Consider the following 24,240-nt stretch of genomic DNA (forward strand, 5'->3'; position numbering starts at 1 on the left):
TATAAAAATTGATTGATTGAAGGGTGAAGGCCCCGTATCAAAGCTACCAATCCTATGAAGCAAAAAAGTACTAGAAAGTTGATACTTTTTTCCATCTTACGTTTTCTTTTTATCTACTCAACGAATAACACCGAACTCTTGTGATGCTGGACTGCAGGTGATAAAAAATCGAGCGTTAAACGTAATAATTTATTTAAATTTGTTCATTCAAAACGTAATCACACCATGAAATTTGGGTAACATAAAATGACCGCTGCGATTCGTAAAAAATGCCAAAAAATCTTGCGTAAAATCAAAATAATTGGAATGTGTTATTTGCACATTGCTTATGTTATTTTACCAAAGAATAACAATTTGATGGTGTCGTTACATTCTGTGTAATCTGAGACAAGGCAATAATATTTGCTTGCTTTTTCAGAACACAATCTCGAAAGAAATTAACTACATTCATACTTATAATATGTACATTAGAAATAATAATTATACATCCTTTAATCCCTCGTTTAGCACATTTAGAAGGAAAATTAAAAAAAACAACTTATTAAACTGATATACAATAATTTGTAAGATATAACTTTAAGCCAGATATTTTTTGATAACTCTATAAAATAAATTAGACGTTAATTTGCACATCAGTCTTCTTTAAAAAACGAGTTCTAAATCGGACAGCTATAACTTGGAAGTCTCAACGACGAACGTCGACGAGGTGTTCATCTGTACGGCTTTGGCCTCTTGGGTGGCTTCTTCTGGAGGTCCTGGCTTGTCGAGCGTCTCGTTCGAGACCTCGATTATGGTCTTGTCGTCCGTGCTCTTGCCGTCCGTCATCCCCGAATAGAAAAACTGGCTCCTCAGGATGGCCGCTTGCGACTTCCTCGGCTTCTCTTCGACGCCGCTCATGTCAATGTAAATACTGTCGTTGCTGAGCGTGTCCGCGACGCGGTCCGCCCTCGCCAGGGCCGGCTTCGTTGTGCATCTGGCTCGGAAGCTGCAGCTGCTGCCTATGCTCGTCTTCTCCGCTTGGGACGCTATGAAGCTGACATTGTCGTCGAACCGCACCCGCTCCGAGGTGCAATCCTCGGTGGTGACGCAACTGCAGGAGTCGCTGCCGTTCGCCTGTCGAAACAACGCCGCTTCACAAACGAACCCCCTCGAACACGACCCACTCACCTTGTAGTTCAGCATGGATCCCGCCAGCGCCCTGGTGGAGGCTCCACCGTCGTCACCGGCCGACTCCGACAAGCTGCTGATGCTGAAGCGCTGCGCCGAAGCTAGGTCGGCTTGGACCTCTAGCCTGTGGGCGGCGGCGCCGACGCTCCCGGCCAACGCGACCGTGCTGGCGGACTCGCGATCGGCGTCGCGGAGGACTTGGCTGCCGCTGGCCAGCGACAAGCTGGCCTCGCCGATCGACGGGTTGGCCACTTTGCCGCTGACGGCGTCGATGGAGGAAGTGTCGCCCGTGCGGTTCGTCACTATGGCCGAGTCGTCCGAGGTGGAGGCGCCGCCGCAGCCCCCGGAACGACACAGGGACACGGGGACGACGCCGTACACGTAGAACAGCAAGATGGGGACGCCGATTCCGACGGCGAGGCCGGCCAGGATCGGGGAGATCATCACCTGCAATAAAACAAAACGGTCCAAGTCACCACTCGCCGAACTGTCGCCAACTAAAGAAAGGGCAAGTTCACGTCGTTCGTCCAAAAATTAGGAGAATGAGAACAACAAATAAACATTTCCTTCTGTCTTTTTCATTTACTTAACCTGGAAATGCTTCTACTTTCTGTAAAAACTGTCTCGAGTCTTGTTGGTTAATTGAAATTTTGAATTTCAGTGGCGTACTCTGGTGGATGACGGTTTTATTACAATTAACTGTCAACGGCAGCGCCATCTTTAATGACTGTATTTTTTAAATTTTTTCGAGAAAAATTTCATTCCTGTGTCCCTTTTTTGTGTTTTTGTAATGAATTTTTTTGAAGACATCGACCTCCGCACCTAAATCCGTCGATTCCGATGAAACCGTTTCGTTGCGTCATAAACGGCGGACTTTCATTGTTCGTTTAATTATCCTCCCGTGCGTCGGCCCCGTCCCCCTTCGATCAACATTAATTATCCGAGTGCGTCTTCGTGCGATGCAACACGGTCGAAAACGAGTGTGTCGTCACTTCCGCCCGATCAAAATCCCCCCTCGAAAGCTCCCCCGTCGATCGATCGCGTCACCCCCGCGTGTGTGCTTTCCGCGTACGAATCCATCCGCCATTCCGGACACGACCACCACGCCCTTCTGTCGCGCCGCACAGCCGCCCTTCTCCCGGACCCGGAGCGGCGAAGTCAGTCGCGCTCCGACGGCCGCGCCATGGACACAGTCTTCTGAAGCCGCCGCCGCGTCCGCCATGTCCGAGAGCGAAGAGGAGACGAGCAGCGCCGCCGACTGGCCCGTCACCGAGGAGTGGCTCCAGGCCGTGCTCAGACACCACCACAGGGACTTGGACGAACGTGCCGCCATAGCCGTGATCGACTTCACTGTTAAGCCGGGCTGCGACGCCGGCGAGAGCGTCCTCAGCGACATACTCGCCGTCGCAGTCAAGTACTGTGTCAAGGACGACGCCGACGCCCACACGCTCAGCTTCATCATCAAGCTCCTGCCCCAGGACCCCTTCAGCAGGTTCTTCGTCACCGAGGCGCAGTTCGACCTGCGCGAGATCAAGTTCTACACGCAAGTAAGTCACAGGCTTAGTCATACATTCCGGACGTTACTCATCTAATTAAATGCCGGGGATTGTTGCAATTCCAACAAATTTAAATCTAGGTTAGGTAAAACTGTCAATCTCATTAGTGTTTTTACGTTTTTAGTTTCTGATTCCGTCCTCCAATTATCTATGACCTTGTCGATTTTTAGGCTCCTGACAAGAACTCCGGATTTCCGCTGATGGGATACATTTTTTGTTGCAGGTCGTGCCCGACTTGGAGGCCTTCAAATCGCAGAACCTGCCCCCCGAAACGGAGATCCGCTTGCCCATCCCCAAGTGCTACTACGCCCACTATTCGGCAGGAAGCGGCGACCCAGAACCGAGCCCCCCCGAATCCGTCCTCGTGTTGGAGAACATCAAGCCGGCGGGCTACTCCGGCGCCGACTTCTCGCGGGGTCTCACCCTCCGCCAGACCACCGCCGCCGTCGACGCCATCGCCCACATCCACGGCCTCTCCCTCGCCATCAAGATCAAAGAGGGCAGACCGCTGGCCGAGCGCTACCCCTTCCTGTTCCAGACGACCCGCGCGTCCGACTCCTACCAGCAGCTGGTCGAGAGAGGTCTGCCTCAGCTGTCGCAGTTCCTCGAGCGGAGACCCGGCCTGGAGAGCGTGCTGGCCAGCCTGAACGAGCTGCGGCCCCACACCAAAGACATCATCGAGAATCTCCTGTCTCCCGAGGAGCCGATGGCGCTCATCACCCACACCGACTTCTGGTGCAACAACTTGATGTTCCGCGAGGACGACGCCTCCTGCACCTGCGCCATCCTCGACTGGCAGATGGTGACTTACAGCAGGGCCACCAACGACTTGGCCCTGTTGCTCATCAGCTCGGTGCCGGCGGAGCTGCGCCGGATACACACCGGAAAGCTGTTGGACGGCTACTGGACCAACCTGACCGACACCTGTCGCAGGTTGAACCTCGACGTCGAAGAGGAACTCGGCTACGATCGCGCCCGCCTCGCCGAAGACTACAAACGTTCGCAGCTTCTGGCCCTCCTGCTCTGCATCGGCTCGGTGGACTTGGCCCTCGGCAACGCCCAGATGGAGGAGCGACTGTTGGCCCTCCTCCAAGACCTCCACGACGACGGTCTGCTCAACGCCAACGTGGCCAAGAAATAATCAACACACAAAAAACGAATCGCGCCATGCGAAATCCGGCTAGTGATGATGCTTTTTGACACAGAAATTTTTGCTTCGAGGTGTGTTCCGTGCCAATGTATCGTTTTCTTTATAGATTTACGTCGTCGATCGAGAATTAGTGTTGATTGGATTTTCACTGTTTCGTTCCTCCTTGATCAGACACATAACATATACATCATTTGTAAACATGACAGAATTAAAAGTTTTAATTACGACTTGGTCAGGTTTGATTGGTCCGAAACCTAGTAGGCAACACTTGACGGAGAAAACATATGAATATCAGTGTATTTTGTATTGTTGTGCGACTTTTGGTCAGTAAGAAAAAGAATCATGTCAGCTTTTAACGATAACTGGAATAAATCATTGACAAAATATTTAAATAAAACTGCTTTTGTATCAAAATGACACCGTTGATTGTACGAACAGACGCACCACTCCTACACCCATTTTTGACTCTTAAAAAAGTCTCAAATCGGACAGATTCGACACGAACATCACAAATCAAAATTTCTTCTAGAAATCTAGAGAATCTACCCGAACCTTTCCTACTTTGAACTTTCTTGCTCTTGTACTTTTTGCATTTCGTCGGTGGCGTCCGTGTTCCACTTTCCACGTTCAAAACATATTCATCATGCGTGTTTTTGCACGACTCCGGACGACCCCCGCCCGGAAACCGTGAACCTGCAATTGTTTCCACTTGTCCGGGATGATTAACCGGATCCGTTGATGACCCATAAGGCAAGTAACGCCGTCGGGCGGCCCCGCCTCCGACAATTACGCGACTGGTGTCGGTTTCCCGCTCGCACTTGTCTGGTTGAAACCAAATTTTTTTCGAATTTCGAATCACTTATTCATTTTCGACCTTTTAGCCGTCGTCTGCTTGGAACGGCGGAGAGTTCTCCGGCGTCGTGAAAAACACGAGATCGATGCGGGGGAGAAAAAAAAGTTGTGTGAAAATTTTAACGCGGAGAGGCGCGAAACCAGAACGTGACACACATCCGTATTAAAGTTAATTTAATTCGGTCTGAGTGCCCTTAATCGATATAAAAGTCGAGCGGTGTCCCTAGACGTGCATCGTTTATGAACGGGACGTTCAATTTTCTTGATGAGGGCGAACAGACGCGGTTATCGATTAATGTTTACAGTTCCGCCGGAAATTTGCACATAACTAGGTAGATTAATTCTGATGTTCCGGTTCTTCCGTGAACGACGCAGGGCCGTGGGGCTTCCCTGTCGCAACCCACGTGACGAAACACCCAGTTTGGGACCGAAGAGATCTTTCGAGCTTCCGACTGCGATCTTTTCTTATCTCTTAAACGCCACTCTTAATCTCCGGATCAATTTGAAAACGTCGAGATAAGCTTGACCGTTCTTCGACGTGAATCCTCCTTAAAGAGGAACGTTAAATCACGGCCATATCCGCCTGTTTACGAAAACTTCTGCTGGAAATTTACAAGTTAAATCTTTCCGGGAGAAAAGCAAAGTTTTCGTCGGAAAATCACGTCGCCGGGTTCCACTCGTTTCGAACAACTTTTCATTGTATCGGATTAAAGGTCGCAGACGAGAACTTTGACTAAAAAAAATCCCAATGTATTGGAAATAAAAAAATGAATCGACTCTTGCTGCAACCCTTCCTCGGTCAGATTTCCTTACGATTTTTTCCTTAATGACCGACGAGAAATGCATCACCGTGCAATCATTCTTTAGGTCAAGATTCCACCCCTCCAACTACCTGGCGTGTAGTTTATGGATCGATAAGGGTCGCGAACTGACGAAACTGTGAAGGGGATGCGTTGTATAGTCGACGCCACTTGCGAACAAAAGTCACGATGATGTAGCGGAACACTAATGTGTTTTGATCATTTATTAAAAAGGTTGCATTCACTTCCCAACGAACTTTATAGTGCCTTCACTTTATAAATGTACACTTCGGTAGGAAACATCTTTCATGATGGTATTTTTCTTCTCATCATTAGCCACATCGATTACCAGATCTGAATTTTATTCAAAATGCAAGATGTGGAAAGGCAAACCGAGTTCTCACCGATCATTATATGTACAATTGCATTTCATTATTGTTGTCGTGAGGTTGTAAAATTTAAATTCTATTCGGCAAATTATACACACAAAAAAAAACAGCTGCCGTCAGTTGTTTTTAAAAATGTAGGTTATCAGTTTAAAAATAAAAAGTTAATTGCGATAGCGCCGCACACAACAAAGACTTTTTTCCAAGCGCACACCCATACACGCTATAATTTGTCAAACGAGCCTCGCGAAGGTCGTTTTTTACAAAAGCTAATATTTCAAAGGTTTTTCCCCACCCTGTAGTATCGTGGGCATTCGGCTAGACCGTTTAAATCATGCCGGCTCGCAAAACGATGCATCGTACCCTTGGCGACGCACGGCCCTTTTTCGAACGGCTACTTTACGACCCCAATAAAAATAAATAAAGTATTCCGGGGAGGATCGCTACTTTATGTAACTTCGTTTCGGCGCAATTCGGGCCGTAATTAAAAATCTATTCTGCAAAAGGGGTCGAGAAAAAGAAAAGTTTCGGTTGTAATAAAATAACGAAACCTTCTGGCTCTTAAATTATTCAAGAACGAAAAAAAATCCAGTGGCGCCGCCTGGCGACCGTCGATGAATTTAAAAAACGTCAATTTTACTGAGACGTTAAGAAATCCCAGTGACGATTTAAAATGCAGCGAAGTTAAACTGAACTTGTGAAAGACGTTCAAGCACGGATCAGATGCTGCAGTGCTACCAACAACACGCCATCAACACTTACCGAAGCCATGACGCCGCCAACAATCGCCGCATTTCGTTTGTGTTTGTTGGCCGTCTTGTACCTGGTGTACAGTTTCCTACCGACCCAGACTGGAATACCTGGAACGAGAAATTGGTAACTGTCGATAAATAAAACGGTCAGCGTCAACGCACGCACCTATTATCATGGCAGGAACTGTGATACCGGCGACCAAGGCGATACCCACTGGGGCACCGACGAGGGTGCCCAGCTGCCACAAGATTTTCTTCTTCCTCGACCACGGCTTCTTGCCCCAAAAAGTGCACCCGGAAGGGCTGAAATCACAAAATGAAATCTTCAATTTTCGTTCTTTTTTTTGTGTGTTTTGACATTCGTGCCTACATTCACTCTTAATTCTGTGATTTTTGACAGCGATGACATTTCAAATAATGGTTTTGATTTATTGTAAATAATTAGGTAAGTCTAAACTGATGTTAAAAGTAAATTCTCAACATTTACGACTACATTCGTTCCGATTTACTTGATATTTTTGTAATTCGTCAGACAATGTCAACTCAAAAACGCATTTCACTTCAAATTCACATCCATCAACTCCCTGTGTTTTATTAAGTATCCCAAACAATTATTTGTTTGACATCTGCGCCTACATTCATTCTCGTCTACCAATCAGTTAACGCCCACTTTCATTCATTCCATTTCTCTCACATCTGGAAATTTCATCTTAAAAACGAAATTTCCATTCAAAATCTCAACCCGACCTTCAGCTGTTTAACACAACTCATCTCAAATCGAGTTGTCTGACACTTGCACCTTCATTCATTCACAATCTGTATTTCCCTCATTTCTGCAACTTTGAAAATATTTTTCTTATTAGTGCGTTCATCAACACTGCACCATTTTAAGCCCCCCGCCCACTAGCTGATCAATCGAGCTAAGAAGATTTATTATTATAGCCAATCTCTGTCGGAATGCGCACGTGGTTCTCTTGATTCCACATTGATCTAAAAACGTCTCCACTTGAACTTTGCCAAAACAAATAGTTTCGTTATTGACACTCGGACGGCCTTCGTGTCACTGAACTTCACAACTCTCTCTCCTCCATTTTACCTAAGATAATGAAGATCGCTGATCTCCTTCATGCACAGCCAACAGAACTCCGCCCCGCAAACGGCGCACATCATGTGATTGCACGACCCGTCGTCCATCTTCACGATCAAAACTTGACACCGCGGACAGGGTTTGATGTCATCTCCTGCAAAACAACATTGTTAGGAGAGCGCTCGACCGCGATATGGTCATTCGTTTCTTACGATGTTGCGAATCTTGACTATAAGTAATAGAAGACGATCGTATATTAGGTGATCTTTGTGCACGTGCAGCATCACAGGTCTGGTTGGGGTGCCATTCGGCCTTACAATGATAACAAAAAAACGAATCGCAACCCGGTCTCAGGCATTGCAACTTCGGACAACTCGCACATTCACTAGCTATCACAGCAAACCTGTAAAAAAAAAAGGAAACGGTCATTCTCTTGTTCTCGTGGTGTTGCAAAAGACACTTACCCGCAATCGGGGGCCGGACACCATCTGGTGTCCGGTTCGATTGCTAAAACTCTCCTAACCATAAAATCTTCGTACTTCTCGTGCAGAACAGCGTCGTCGCTGATACTTCGTATTTCTGCAAAGAGAAACGCACATTTCGAACAATAGTTTTGCGACGCGCTGCACCCACCGACAACACTTCACGCGCTCGCTGCACCCACGAGTACAGCGAGTACGACAAGTATTGTCCACAAATGCGGCAATCGACGATGGATTTTTTTACCATTTGGATGCATAGGCTCGGGACATTCCGGGCAAGATATGCAAACGCGAGATTCTGTGATTTCCACGCGGAGGTACTGCTGCAGGCAAGATATGCAGGCGCGGTGTCCGCATCCCGCCAACTCCCAGAACTCCTCGGCCGCCAGTTCGGCGAAACACAGGGGACACTCCATAGATAAGGTAACTTCGCCACTCTGAAAATATCAACAGATGTGTGAAATCGTGAAGGAAAAAGACGGACGATGACGAATTCCGCATGTGTGCAAATTCCAAAAACCAACAGATAATAAATGTGCGCGGTAAATGGGTTTATTTCTTAAGGTTGCACTCGGATGTGTATCGGTTTCTATTTATAGATGACATGCAAGCGACGATAATGACATCTAAAAATAATTATCAGAATTATCGTCGTGTTTTCGCCGATAACGAGACTCGATGTTTAGTCGTTCGGAATGTTTACGGATTTTGTTGTAAAAATAATGTGACGTTCGAGATTTTTGCTTTGGTGTTGCCTTTTGCTTTCCTCCGATTCTCTAATTATTTTTTTGTTAAATTAATTCAATATTACGCTAGAGCAACGAGTACAAACATTAAAAAATAATCAAAAATTAATAAAACTTCGACGGTTCGTAATTCGTATCAAAGAAACAATAATTGAGAAAAAATCGATATTTAACTACCCATTAAGATTTACACGCATTTCTTACAAAGTTATTATTGAATTTTTTTATAAACAATTGTCAAAACGTTGTCATGTTGGTATGAGCCAAACAGTGATTTTCATGATAATACGATTGGTCACACTGAGTGTCAACATTTTTTAAATGTCACTGAGCTTGCACCCTGACGAGTGAGAGTTTATGTCAAATTTGAAAAAGATTTCTCTTGATTCCTCATTAAATTTGTTTTGAAAATGAATTGACGGAATAAAACTACGGGAAGTGAAGTAAACATAACCTCAACTATGATTTGGGGTAAAATTGTTATACATCTGGTCCACATTTTAGGGCGGTAGAGTATGGGTTCTTTTATTCACCTTTGACACTGACAATTATACACTGACCGGCACAAAAAACGACTCACTTTTAATTTTATTAATATAATTAAGTAATTCATTGTCTTGGAATATTTTTTTTGATATCATGTTGTATTGATAAGAGTTATTTAAGTTATAATTTGCCAAAGAATATCCGACAAACAAAACATTAAACACAGCAAATAAAATTTTAAAGGAAAAAAAAAGTAATTTTTTAGAAAAAATGTAATGAAAAATTGCCAAAATTTGAACAGCATTTTAAATTTGTATCTCGTGATATCACATTAAATCTTTAAACACGTCAACGTCAACCGACAAAAACACAACGTGGAAGTAGCGCAAATTTTCTAATAATTTATTTAAACAAAACAATTCGGTTGCCATGGTGACCATAGCACTCCCGATCAATGAAAATATCCCAATTTAACTATAATAACGAAAAATAAGCACAAATATAATTTCAACATTATTTATTAAAGAAATCATATTGAGTCGTTTTTTATGCCGGTCAGTGTATATTGTTTATTAAAAAAAATCACTTTAAGTGCAATCAAAAATGAAACGACAATTCAGATTTGGCAACTGAGGTACGGCTAGTCGTAGTAGACTGGACTATTCCTAAATCACACGTGACGTATGTTACAGTCGCGGACAAAAAAAAGTAGGACAAGTCTTATTAAGAAATTTAGCCAAAATTGAGTTGAGTAAACCGGGGTTACTGTAATAAATAAATAAATATTTTCATAGTAACCATAGAAAGGGCAAGCAAATTTACATTAGCGAAAAAACATTGTCCTACTTATTTTTGTCCGCGACTGTACTCAAATGTTTATAGTTTTCGGCAAAATTACAAAATCACCACCTACTGAATTAAGTTGGAAATAAAAAAAACCTAATGGTTATTTTTAACGTTCTTGGCTGCTTTTGGTTATATTGTAAACTAATTTAGTATAAACTTTCGTATAACTCGTTTATTTTTCAATCGCACAATCCCAAAGAGAAGCACAAGGCCTAATACAACATTTTATTTTCCCTATGTTGTACGTCGAATGTGCTTATACAATGTTGCCAATTGTATTTTCCAGGTAAATTGCGGTGTTGGTGGTTTTATAATTTTGGCGAAGATTATACCGGGTGACTTTTAATGATTGAGACAAACTTAGTAGGTTGGCATTCCCGAATAATTGGTACGCTTAGTCATTTGTCAAAGAGTTGTTTGTTGATTCGCTTTCTAAGTTAAGATTCTAAGTTAAGGATGATGACGATGATTTATTTTGACTTTTAAACTGTCATATTTGAATTTGGGAATCAAGTGTACCAACATAAAGTTGCCAGCTGAACAAAAATAATTTCAATCATTAAAAGTCAGCCGGCATTTGTTCTCCAGCACAGCTGGGATAAAAACATCTCTTACGTTTTTATTGACACCCACGTGTGATTTCAATGATTTCATTTGTTTTTAAACAACAGCCTCCACCGGCAAGCCGTACCAATATCACCCGTTCCCTTGTAGGACCGAACTGTTTCATTTTGCCGACTTGCACATCCATATATTTTTTTTACAAAGAATCATTCCTTTCCGAACATCCGTACTTCCTAATGTGTACTACACCAGAGCCCTTATCTTATCACGACGCGACAATTTCTTAAACTTTTTGGTCGATTTGATTTCGATGAAAAACAAATACGTAATGCAAGGACGAAGCAACTGATAAATCTGAGAAGATTTCTATCATTATTAAACCTTCAACGAGTTCTCGATTGACATAAATCTGGATTTCGAGCTGTCGTCGTCATCGAAGAAAAAGTGACATCACAAAAGTACAGTCGGCTCAACTTCAAATGTCACACTACTGGTGCGTACACAAGCCGAACATTCGGTACACGAAAAAAATACGTTTCTTGCCTCAAGCTTAGCAAGTCTTATAGACAATTTACAAAAAATGCAAGAATAATAACTTTACATAAAAAAATAACAATTAAAACGTTTAAGCAAAATAAATACGACATAAAAAATTATCAACTTTACCCAATAAGCTCGCAACGATTACAGCAGTCAACTAATTAAAGAAACTATGTATGTACAAACACTTTTTTATTGTTCAATGTATGCATACGAATAAAAATATAATTAAAGCCCCTTTCAGCATAAAAATATAGCATATACAGATGTAAGAGTAGTAAGTCCTGGTGCGACTAAACCCTGGTTTGAATTTCACCGAGACTGACAACTGACGTGCAAGTTTACTTAATATGCACCGTAATGAACGAGGTCAGAGACATTTTCACGTTTTTTTTTTCTCTTTTATCGTCTACGTCGTCTCTATGTTAATAAGCAAATTAATTTTTAATTAAAATTTCGACTGTTCCAATGGACGTTTTCGTGATTTAAAAAAGATTCAATATAATCTCGTGATAAAGATGAGTTTTTAAAAAGCGTCGACATTGATATGTAGTAATAAAAAAAAATTGCCGAATGAAAAACACTTCAAAAACGTTTGCAATCAATAAAAACGAAAATAGGACTTTGCTTTCTACATAACAGAACTGAAAAAAATACATCATCAAAAAACTACGGGTTTTACCTATTTTTTTTTTTTTTTAATAAGGAAGTTGCTACATTGTCGGTTTCACAAAAAAAAAAAAGATTTTTAGCTTTCACTAGAAAAAACCCACTCCGTGAGCGCCGAGCTACCGAGGCGTCAACCCGCGCCGAGGCGGACGGTCAGTCGGGGTGCTCGCGGACGAAATTCGACCCTTACATTGTTCCACCAGTACTTCTACATCCGCCGCTGTTGACATTACAAGCTGATCCGACTGTACGTTCCCCAACACACAATATTTGACACGTTCCAATTCGAAAAAAAAAAAAAAAAAAACGCCAAAAATAAACAACCGCTCCTGCTGCCGCGACGACCCCGAGCCTTATCAAAACCGCGTCCCCGTCCTCGTTTCGCCCATTTTTTTATCACGTCGATTGTTCTAAAGTGGCGTGACCAAAGTCAACATTTCAATTCAGCCTCCCCCTGCCCCCACCGATTGTTTTCCCCCCACATATCTTTTTTTTTAAATTGCGACATTTTCGTTCGATATTCCTCACTCATGACGGCGCATTTTTTTTCGCTCTTCGAATCGATCGATCTCATTACCTTTGTGCTGGTCGTGAATACTGATGTTCTACTCGTTGCCTGATGAATTTCAACATGATGGGAGGCACCTCGATCGATATCTTTTGATGATCCGCCTAATCTACTGTCGGTTGTGTCTTTGCCTGGAGAAGGAAAAAAAAAAACGAATTAGTGGATGTAGCAAAGTTGGTGAGGAGGGACGGGTGAGAAAAACAAAATTCAAACGCTGTTTGCCACCGACGTTAAATATAATTTGGCGAAATTTCAAAGCGATTAATAACACGGTATTCTGAGGATGCGACTCACTTTCAGTGGGGAGAACGTTATTAATGTTGCAGACAAAATCAACAAGCTCGGCGAGAGCAAATTTGCACACCTTGTATATTTTGATTAAAACTTGTGGGTACGTGTTTTTCCATCTAGTCACAGTTCATTGTACCGAACTGGTTCGTTCAGAATAAAGCACAATCGGACAACGAATCCGTCAGCAACCACCTAGTGAGTCAGTACGCGGCGTTGCACTCTTCTGTTTGGACAAGACTCTGTCAGAAGCACTGACAACGGTAGAAACAGTCCGTTCAAGCTTTTCGCAGAAACTGTCAGTTCAAGCTTTTTTTCGAACAAATATGTTGGACAATAATTTTGTGAGAACATTTTGCCAACAACGGGGGAATATAACAAACCGCTTTGAAAGATTATCGTGATGTTAATATGCGCGAGATAAGCTCGGTAAACACGTTATGGCACGTTCGCGTAAACATTCCGCAAAAATTTATTGCCCCCCGTCTTTGCAATAAAAACACTTTTGGGACGTCGTTCGGATTCTCCAAAGATCGCCGATCGCTCGTCGATGATTTTTTTAAAACTTACCGCCGTGATTCCGGTGCGACTTCGAAGAACCTGAGGAATTCTGACTTCGTCTTCTGTTGAGGATGGGACTAGAATAGATCAGGTGTCGGAGGGACCATCGACTGGCGAAACGCTTCTTGCGCTGGCCTGCCACGCAAGGAGTCACGTCACTTTCCAGAGAGCTCCGCATCCTTGCTGAGTTTGATTTTTTTTTCTACTTAAAATTACTACTTATCCAATAGTGAAGACATTTTCGGTGATCAGCGAACACCCCTGCAAAAAGAAAAATGATCTGAATGTAGGACGGGAGTTTTCAAAGTTTAAAAATAGGAGATTATATCATTAAGAGTGGAAGTGAGTTTTTTTGTGCCAAGCCCAGAGATTGAAGATCGAGGCGAAGTCGAGGTCACAAATAAAATATAAAATAAGACGTACTGAGATGGATATATTTTTCCCCAATTCTATTTTCCTTTCAGAGTCTGTTTGTTATTTATCCAGTTTCTTATATTTTTTTAAATTTATAACAACAAAAACTCTGACCTGGATGCTGTAGGTATACAAAGTGGGCGTAGAGAAAAATAAATTACAATATAAGTGGTAGGTATGTTCATTATTTGTTAGAAACATTTATAATGATAAATAAATCCGGCCTCGATGCCGTGCCCCTTATTTTATAATAAATAATAGTGTCTTATTTTCTCTAGAATTAGGTAGGTATATCTTCATTTTACATTTTGTTAATTAATTTATTCCATTTCTAAATCTTTACTTTTGGACAATCTGGTCAAAGCTATTCTGTCGAATATTTCCGTCGCCAGAAGAGAAAAATATTCTCCGACACATTCCACGTACCAATTTACGTCTGGATTTTTGGCGAGTTTGCAGCCTCGACCAACCCTACCGTGCACAACCGTGACCTACGCAATTGCGACACGAGTTCAACACCATTCTCTCTTTATTCCCACGACTTTAATTTATGATAAGTAAATGGAAGAGACACAAGTGTCGAACAATGGGTAAAACACGATAATTACACTAGGTCACGTAAAGCGTTATTACGCAACGGCTAAATGACCATTGTAAAAAGATAAATAAATTACGTTGAACGTCGGAAACGCTTTAAGCGCGATTGGAAAACCAGACGCGACGAAGAGTCTTTGATTTGTCTTTGGCGAATTTAAATAAATAAATAAAAATAGCGATTTATCCGTTCGCATGTTCGGAACGTCTCGCGTATTTTTAGACTTTTCAGCAGCGACCATAAAAACCGTCACGTAACGAATATTTTCGCTTTCGGGTTCAACGTTATTGTTTGTCTTTTTTGGAAATTGAAGAATGTCGTTGCGACCTTGCGTTATTTTTATCTGTCGCGCAACATCCAAAGTGAAACGATTGTCTGGCCGTCTTGAATTTCTATCTCGCGGTGATCGAGTGAAATTTCGAAAATTTGACTCACGAGTGTTGTAACGAGACAAAATGATTCATCCATCCGCAGACAAGGTTGTCGGTTGCATAACGGAATTAGTCCTTTCCCTCGGAGAGAAAGTGCAAGTGCGCATTGAAAATTCGTTTCGTTTCGAAAATCGAGTCGTTCGAACGTGAAAATACAAAAAGCGTGTCTTCGGACCGCATCGATTATTGATTAGTGATTTGAACGCACAAAAAAAAAAACACCTTGTGGTGGTTACGTGGTAACTTCAGATAAAGGAAAGATGTTGGGATCACTCGAGGTCGCAATTTGACACGAAATCGATATGGAAATGCACCTAGTGCTATCAAGTTTTATCTTTATATTTTTTAAATTGCATCGTTGGATGTCAGAGTTCATCATTAAATGTCATAGTATCCTGGTGTACGTAGAGTGAGATATTTTACAAGATTGTATTTGAGCTGTTGCCTTTGTCGACTAAAACTTTAATGCACTAGTACGAAAACAACTTTTCTTTTCACACTGGAGAGAAAATAAGACAAATGTCCAAATCCAAATTTATTGAAAGCCTTGAAAACATATCAATAATTAACGAGGTGTTTGTAAATAAAAGGTAAAAACAAACATTCATTACGTTAATTACAGTAATTTCTTTAATTCTTTAAATTATAGGTGGTTTGATGTACGAATTCAGAATCTGACGTAGTTTGACATTTTATAAAATCAATGATGGAAAAAAACGTAATAATTACTTTCATGAGTAGCCCAGCTGTCAGATTACTTTTGTTTGGGCAAAATGTTAAAAAACATTAATTAATTATAAATTTTGAGGTTATCTTTGACAGATGTCAAGTTAGATATCTCAGGAAACGAACATGAAAACATATTTACATAATATCTGAACGTTCCTAAAGAACAAACTTGTACCGGCTGTTCAAATGAAATTTCAAATTTTAAAGTGTAAATTGACAGTTGTAATTAGAGCATGTGTCAACATGCTAATCTAAAATTGATAAACAAAAAATCTTTGCTTTTTCTTTTTCCTTGCAATATTTTACATTAAAAATAGAATAACTAACGATTCCTATTCTCGAAGCAAATATCTAAGGACACCCTTTGCTGAAAAGAGACATATTCAATCATGTGCCGATTAATCATAAACAAATGTCATTCATGTCAAACGGCGGGAAATGCAAACTTTACATTGTTCCAAATTGTTTACACTTTTTTCAACGCCTACTCAGCCCAGGATTTCATTTGAACGCGCGATATAATACTCGTGTGCGTGTCTTAAACGTGTATTTTTCACACTAGTGTCATAAATAGCTACATATTTTTAATTAAATTAGTATACAAAAATGCTAAGAAAAAAAAAATAGAAATTTCTGTGCTACAACTACACTAGGGTCATTGTTCACTTTAGCTACTTAATTCTGGAATTTTCCTGTTTTTTCTGGCTAGAGACCCTCAAGGCGTCCTCCTACATCGTTGTCCACCACTCAAACCTTGTGCGAATGAATTTTCCTTACCCTTTTGTTATACTAAAGCCTGTTTGACACGATGCTAAATTTATGAGAAAATTTACTAGTAAATGAGAGAGGACCAATGAACGATCAGGATCTGACAAAGACAGACTATGATCCTGATCGTTCATCGGTCCTGTCGAGGGTCTCTCTCATTTTCTAACAAATTTACTACAAAATTTAGCATCGTGTCAAACAAGCTTAAGACATTGGCGCGACCTTGAAACACAACAGGAGAAAAAAGGCATTTGCACAAGGTTTGAATGATGGGAAACGATCTAGGAGAACGTCCTGATGCTGTCTAGCCAGAAAAAACGCGAAAATTCCAGAAGTAGTTAATTTTTCAAAAAATCCATAGAATCGAAATAAACATTTAAAATACGAGTACCTACATTAATCTATTCTTTTTTTTTCTGAATCTACATCAAGAGTAAATTTGATTCACTACGGAATGTATTGGGCCACAGATTTTCCATTTATTTTAGATCTGATAATAATTTTTGGTACTCATAGCCTTGAAAGCAACGCTTCCAACATCCAAGGCTCGCTCCGAAACGAGTACTTCCCGGTCGACTCGAATGTAAAAATTGCAAAAAAACTACTGGCCCTTTGAGGCATTCAAAAAAAAATCTGTCTTGATAATAATAAAATTTAGTTCATAAAATACAACTTCCCTGGGTTTTCCTCCATTAAAAAATTACGGAAAGATTTATAATCGTTGAAAATTGTTCCTACAAAATTCACAAATTATTGCAAAAATTGAAATATCAAGTGAAGCAATTGTTTCCAATAACCAAAGATCACTGCCTACTTGGTTTTATGTTCGTTAATGTTTAATGAATTAAAACAAAAAATTTTAATTTAATTTTCGTACAAAAAATATTGTACGAACCACTTGCGTGAAGACATCTTCCGTTCATTCGCGCATTAATTAAAGGCACACGCTCCTTCGTCTTCCCGCACTTTGTTCGTAAATAACTATTACCAGCTCAGTGAAAAATTGCTTTGTAACCAAAAGAAAACACAATACCTAAATTGTTTTAAAACATTTTCATTTATACTTACATTCTTCACATTAATAAAAATATGTATATTGTTATGAATGATTTTTACATATTTTCAAAAAAAAAATTAAACACGAATCGAAATAAATAGAATTTGTAGACCGAAAATGCTGTCGTTTTTAGTTTTTTTACAAATTTACCTAAGATTAAGTACCTGACATACGGTATGTACTTAGATAATACTCGTTCTCAAATCCCTTCAGACACTTTTATCTTTTCAATTCATACACATGCAAAATCTTTGACAACACCTATCATTAAAACAATCCTTTAACTGACTTCCGATAAAATTCATAATCAAGACTATCCTTCAAAACTGACAAAAATCACTTGATTTATTTGTTTTCTCTAAAAAAATAACTGCACATTTGTTTTGCAATTCCAATAGGAAGCATTGTATTTAATGGGAAATTTTATTGTACGATCAGCTGCATCCTGCCGTATATCGTTTACATTAGATAAGAGTAGATCTGTTTCACCATAGGAAAAAAATAAGGCTTAAGATAATAAATTTCCAAAGAATGATCACTGATAACGGAAAAACCAAAATCATTATCAAAGAAAATAAGTCATTTTATACGATAAAATAGCTTTTTGTGCAAGTTAGGAAATGTTATTTGTTTCCGCATTACGAGTAAGCATGGGATTTTTGATCGAGGCGTTTGCCGAGATCAAAACATGCCGTGTACGGAAAAAATGGATTTCCTACGCATTGCACACATGATTTTTTCTACACGAGTTTGAAAAGATAAATTAGATTTGAATATTTTCAATTATTTATAAATTATTATTTGGACAAGTTGACCAACAGGATGTCCCAATTACAGGTCAACCAACACAATGCACAGATAAAGTAACAGACAAAGCAAAAACAAAAAAAAGAAAGAAAATCATCGAACCACCAAATAGTCATTATCACTATGTATTAACAATCGACAGAACCATCTCAACCCATGCCAAGCAACTAGCATACTATTGCAGGTCTCTAATGAGGGGGTCGAGAGAGCACTCCCTGATAGCATCAATCGTAATTGATCATCATCCGGACGACCGGTGACGACAGCCAGTATTTGTACGTCTAGTCGGAAGAAAGAAAGTGTTTTTCGTGCGATAAGCCGGACGATTTACTTTAAAAATAACTTGCGACAACAAATCTGAACAGTCAAGTCCATGGATCAATTTGGACAGGAAAACCACTGACTGGTCAGCACATCTCGAAAGTGCTGATGACATTCCAAGTTTTCCCAAAAGATGAACGTTAGGATGGCCTTTGGGTGGGTAACTACCAGTTAACATACAGTACCGGCTAAAAGTAAAGAAACATTTGAAAAACAAGTATTACATACTTCTTTTTCTGCGTTTTATTTAAAATCAAACTAGGAAAAAAACATTGTAGTAAACGACTTGAAGGAGCAGTCAAAGAAATCGTTACGAAAACAAAAGTCGTTTAAGAAATAATCAATTGACTTATTTTATATGCGGTCAAAAACAAAGAAACAAATTACTTTGACGTTATATTGTTCCAAGTTCTTTGTGCTGCCTTCACCAAAGTTTCTTTGGATTCAAATCTTCCTGCATTTTCTTTCCGAATTGCCCGATCAAGGTGGTCCCAGAGGTTCTCTATAGGGTTTAGATCGGGACTCTCGGCCGGCCATTTCATTACGTCCACTTTTTCTGCTAAAAACCATTCCGTTATGATATTTGATGTGTGTTTCGGGTCATTATCCTGCTGAAATGTCTATCAAAGAGGCATATTGTCCTCTGCATTTGTTCTTGCAAAATGTGCAAATAAACAAATCTGTCCATTATACCCTCTATGAGCCTACTCCATGAGCAGAAAAGCATTTCCAGAATTCTACATTTCCACCTCCATGTTAACATTATTACCGCACTTGTTAGGAAACATTCTACTTTTCCTAATTCAGATTAGTAGTCAAATATGTTAGTTTTCCAAACTCTAGTAGAAAAAAACATTTATTTAAAGGTACAACTCAGATTTGATGCGTAAATTTCTTTACTTGTTTCTTCCTATTTCCGCTCAATTTTATTTTTGTTTTTGCCGCTGTTCGACGCTGACGCGCAATTAACACTTCACAGGTTTTTAGAAAAATAAATTCACACATACATAAATTTACTTCTCGCAAATATTCCGCTTCCAACGCAAATCCGTTCGAAACGAACGAACCAAAAACACTCTCGCACCTCGACGTGAAGGATCACATCATCATTACAACCGTCGCATTTCCATTCGAACTCCGATTTGATTCCTTCATTTTATCCGACTCGTCCACGTTGATTCATTCATTCGACGTGAAAAGAAAATCCGATCTGATCCTGTCGAAAAAAACACTTTAACGAACGCTCCAAGAAAGCGCAAAAACAGTCGCCTGTAAATTATTCACTGCCAACGAAACGATAATTAACACTTAATTGAAAGTTTAATTAATATTTTTGTCAAGTTTAAATCTTGTACGAAGTAATATTGAACCGTTTTACAACCCAAGTCCACTATACATTTCGTAAAATGCAATTACGAAACTGGTGGATATGGAACCACTTTACAAAATCTTGCCCAACAGTGTTTTCCAAATAAAAACACACACACAACTGGGTAAATATTTTGAACAGCTACGGTAACTTAATTTTTACACACTATCTGTCACTTTACCGCACGGAGTGTGTAAACTTAGACGAATATTTTAAGCTCTGAGGGACCTCAAAAACCTGCTAGCTTATCATACATAAGGTCCATTTATTCTAAGATAAGATATCGCTACCAGTAATCTGTTTGGTTTTCAAAAATGAACATAATTTAATTGTTTTCGTCTGAAATCTGAAGGCGTCATCTCGTGGTGTAAATCGTAAGCATGTAAGTCTATCGGTGTAATAGAATAACTTCATGCCACTTCATTCATCAAATGTCAGTCTGTTGACAGATTTTGCAAAATTATTGCTTACAACAAAATTCAAATTTGAGACAACGAGTAATGGGTCGTCGGCCAAAAAGATGAATATGTAATAATTACTAATGCGGTAGGTATTTTACATCGCTCGGTTTTTGTTAAAACATTTCGCGGTCGTGTTTCAAACTAAAAACCTCGCGCTGTAAAATGTAGCTTACCGCATACGTAAATAACTATTAACGAAAAAGCGCGAACAGGCGCCTGTAAAATATTCATTGCCAACGAAACGATAATTAACACTTAATTGAAAGTTTGATTAATATTTGTCAAGTTTAAATTCTTGTTAGAAGTAATATCGAACCGTTTTACAACCCAAGTCCATTATACATTTCGTAAACTGCAATTACGAAACTGGTGGATATGGAACCACTTTACAAAATCTTGCCCAACAGAGTGTTTTCCAAATAAAAACACACACATGACTTTGTAAACACTTTTACGACACGTCTATTCATCCCAATAAACCGATGACATTAATAATTAGTTAATAGTCGACAAAAATCTGATTGTGGAGGATCATTTGAATATTTCATCCATTAGTTGCGTTGTTTTTTCTTTTGTAAATACACCACTTACATTCTGAAACCCCCCAACTAATACTTCGTTGCCCAATCGAAAAGATTCGTAACAAATGACCAAATAATAACCATCAGACTACCACAAAACATTGTACAATGGTGTTTCCCAACAATAGAAATAATACACTGGTCTCATCGTTTGACGGTTTCAATTGTGACGCTCAGAACTCGTCAAATGACCGTGTGGAAATTTTTATTTTACTTAAGAATTACAATTACACGCGCAAGTTGGTCAGATATTTGAAGAACACTTCATCGGCCTTAACCTGAAGTCGGTTGCTCAAGAAACAAATTTTTAAAATTGGTTTTTGCATAAAACTTTCACGTGGTATGCGATCTAGATCATTCTGTAGAGTGTACCGTGAAATTATCGTTACGTCGAGTATACAGAGCGTGCAACAAATATACGGCACACATTTTTTCGGAAAGTTTGTTTGGCATCTTGATATTTGATTGATACGAATAAATGTGGAAATATAAAATCTTCAAGTTCTATGGTTCTGCAAAAATATTTTACTGGTGAAGACGTGCGGCGTAGCTTAAACCAGTTACGATGAAGAAATATTTGATCAAAACTCCAATAAACAAAGTTATTTGTGGTAAATCTAGTCATCATTTTCTTCTTTCCCATTTCACAAATATGTTTCCGTTATAAATATTTTGCGTTCTCGAGTTTAAATAAATTTCACGTAATTGTCAAAATTGACAGGTGACAGGTTATTAAGTTACGCAGCACGCTTGCAGAGATTTTGTTTTTCACAACCGCTCCGCTCTTTTTGTTGATCGAACTGTAACGTTTAAAAAAAAAATTGTGTGTCATAGATAGGAATATTCACGATCATAAATAAATCCGGCCTCGATGCCGCACCCCTCTTTCTTTAATGATAATCTATTGCCAGCGTGTTGGACGGCACAACATAAAATCTGGTTCATTGTTGGGTGAATCCGGAAAAAAAGAATAAAGCTCCAAATTAGAGGATTTATTTTTTCAGATAACCTAGAAATGAGATTGGCACAAGAACGACGAGAAAAACTTTACTTTGACATTAATTCCGACGCCACGGTAATTGATCGAACATTACCCACGAAAGATACATTATCGTAAAAGTTGTAACGCGTTTTATTTCCGAGAAATTCTCCTCGAATAAAAACGAACCTTATGCAATTTCAATAATGTCCTCATCGCAAAAACACCAACCAATAATAACGAGCCGCGAAGTGAAGAAATCGCATCATCTTTTTTCCAGCTGACAATTTTCATAGCCTCAAAATCGGTATTTTCCAGTTATCCTCGGAATGCGGAAACAACGTGTTTTACTTTGCTAGCAGAAACCAGGGGAAATTGCATTGTAAAGTTGGTATTTAATAACGTAGACAGACGGAAACGTCAATTCATTTTGAACAAAACTGACGTTTCGTCCCATTTGCAATTGTAAAATTAATTCTCATTAACACAAAAAAAAAACAATTCAAAAAGGTAAAAGTAATAACAGGGGAAGAATTTGTTCAACGTGTTGTGTGATCGTAGTAGACGGCACCGACGCTTTAAATTTTAATAATCTAGTAATCAGCGCGGAAGGTGCTACCAACCCAATAATAAAAAATCAACAATGTTAAATGATTTACATTTTCAATTTTATTTTTAAATATTTTTGAATTATTCGTTACAAAAAATATTGTACCCAATTTTTGCGGGAAGAAATTTCTCACTTAAAAAAATATTTTTATTATGAATGAATTAATAATTAATTTATTAATAAGTTAGTACCGACAGGCATTGCTATTAAGTCAGTATCATTTGTACTTGAAGAAATTATTAATCAACAGAGAATGAAATAAGACAAACAGGATTTTTCTAAAGTTATTTTTTGTTGCTGTTTGATTATTGTTGAAAAGCTTCAAATGATACTAACAAGTCTACCGTGAAACTAACCTAATAACCTAAAAACAATTTTTTTCTCAAGTTTTTTTTAAATTAAGGGGTTAAAATTTTTATACTGTTATATTGACAGTTAAAAGACCTATCAAAATGATGGTGAATAAATATAGGTTGCTATTTAAAAAAATTGATGATGACTTCATAACTTTACAACGAACACCCTGTATAAAAAAAATGTTACGTCAATAAACGTGAAATTGAAATTAAAATCGACCTGTTTTTTCTCTTTTTTCAAAACTCAACAGTTTATGGTTTATCGAATTGTTGCGTTACTTTTGCCCCTCACTGTATAGTGAAATTTTTTTAATAAACAATTGTCAGTGTCAGAATGAAGTAAAAAAACCACACTGTACCACCCTCAAATGTGCGCTTTCCGTACCTTTCTTCCGTGCATTCATTTTCAAAACAATTTAATGAAAAATCGGGAGAAATATTTTTAAAATTTGAAATAAATTCTCGCTTGTCAGGGCGCAGGCTCAGTTACATTAAAAAAAAGTTGACACTCAGTATGACTCATCGTATAATCATGAAAATCACTGTTTGGCTCATACCAACATTACAACGTTTTGACAATTGTTTATTAAAAAATTTGAATTATATGTAGATTTAAAAAAAATTAGTATGTACAGTTTTAGTGACAATAAGTGTTACATTTTATCAGCTTGGCGATTGTGCCATGCCCAAAAACCTGGTAACTGCCATTTGCGTCAGGATATTTTCCACAACTAGAAGTAGTGCATCGCCAGCTTCAAATTGACTTTTTTTCTATTTTACTGCCCGGAATAACAGTAACAAATGTGCAAATACATCGGAAGCAACCCCCACGTTGCGCATGGCAAGCAAGTCTTCTGCAGATTTGAACATCAGATAAATAATGCAGTGGCGGACCATATTTGTGGCATATGTACAGTGTGGAATAAAATGATTTACATCTAGTTACCTTTGGAATTTTTGCACATGTAAATTTTCCGTACCGCTCTACTTTTTTTTTCGAAGTGCCGAACTATTAGTTCTGTCAATAAATGTCATCAATCGAATTGACAATTGTTACAATTTACTAAATTGATTTAACAAACGTTGGTGGCCACTTTCAACACTAGCTGTGATTTGCTTTTGTTAGCACCTTTTTAATTTCAATCTCAACTTTGCATTCATATCATCCCTTCGCAATAAATCACATTTGGAATTTGGATATATATTTTGAGGTTAGGCTTTCTTTTTTTTTTTTGTAGAGCGGCATTTCGTATTTTTACAAG

General features: G+C 39.3%; 2 protein-coding genes across 3 annotated transcripts in view; one reads left to right on the forward strand and one right to left on the reverse strand.

The window, feature by feature from the left end:
- Positions 1–175: 175 nt before the first annotated feature.
- Positions 176–24,240, reverse strand: part of LOC138136777 (E3 ubiquitin-protein ligase RNF19A-like) — a 41,306-nt gene continuing 17,241 nt past the window's right edge. For both annotated transcript variants that reach the window (XM_069056072.1, XM_069056071.1), the window contains exons 2-11: positions 13,510–13,761; positions 12,661–12,782; positions 8,477–8,669; positions 8,215–8,329; positions 7,963–8,153; positions 7,760–7,904; positions 6,830–6,966; positions 6,674–6,771; positions 1,168–1,614; positions 176–1,113 (exon numbers count right to left, since the gene is read on the reverse strand). In XM_069056072.1, coding sequence (XP_068912173.1) covers positions 670–1,113; positions 1,168–1,614; positions 6,674–6,771; positions 6,830–6,966; positions 7,760–7,904; positions 7,963–8,153; positions 8,215–8,329; positions 8,477–8,669; positions 12,661–12,782; positions 13,510–13,678 — 2,061 coding nt within the window. In that variant the 5' untranslated portion in view covers positions 13,679–13,761 and the 3' untranslated portion in view covers positions 176–669. The remainder of the gene's footprint in view (positions 1,114–1,167; positions 1,615–6,673; positions 6,772–6,829; positions 6,967–7,759; positions 7,905–7,962; positions 8,154–8,214; positions 8,330–8,476; positions 8,670–12,660; positions 12,783–13,509; positions 13,762–24,240) is intronic.
- Positions 1,749–4,100, forward strand: LOC138136782 (uncharacterized). The gene is made up of 2 exons (XM_069056077.1): positions 1,749–2,714; positions 2,947–4,100. Exons 1-2 carry the CDS (start codon positions 2,127–2,129, stop codon positions 3,862–3,864), a joined length of 1,506 nt encoding a protein of 501 aa, XP_068912178.1. The 5' UTR covers positions 1,749–2,126; the 3' UTR covers positions 3,865–4,100.

This window comes from Tenebrio molitor, chromosome 8 (genome assembly GCF_963966145.1).
Source record: "Tenebrio molitor chromosome 8, icTenMoli1.1, whole genome shotgun sequence".
NCBI classification, from domain to species: domain Eukaryota; kingdom Metazoa; phylum Arthropoda; class Insecta; order Coleoptera; family Tenebrionidae; genus Tenebrio; species Tenebrio molitor.

Coding starts and splice junctions, on each gene's coding strand:
- LOC138136782 (XM_069056077.1), top strand. CDS start 2,127: ATGCAACACGGTCGAAAACGAGTGTGTCGTCACTTCCGCCCGATCAAA. Junction 2,715..2,946: donor AGATCAAGTTCTACACGCAA/GTAAGTCACAGG, acceptor TTTTTGTTGCAG/GTCGTGCCCGACTTGGAGGC.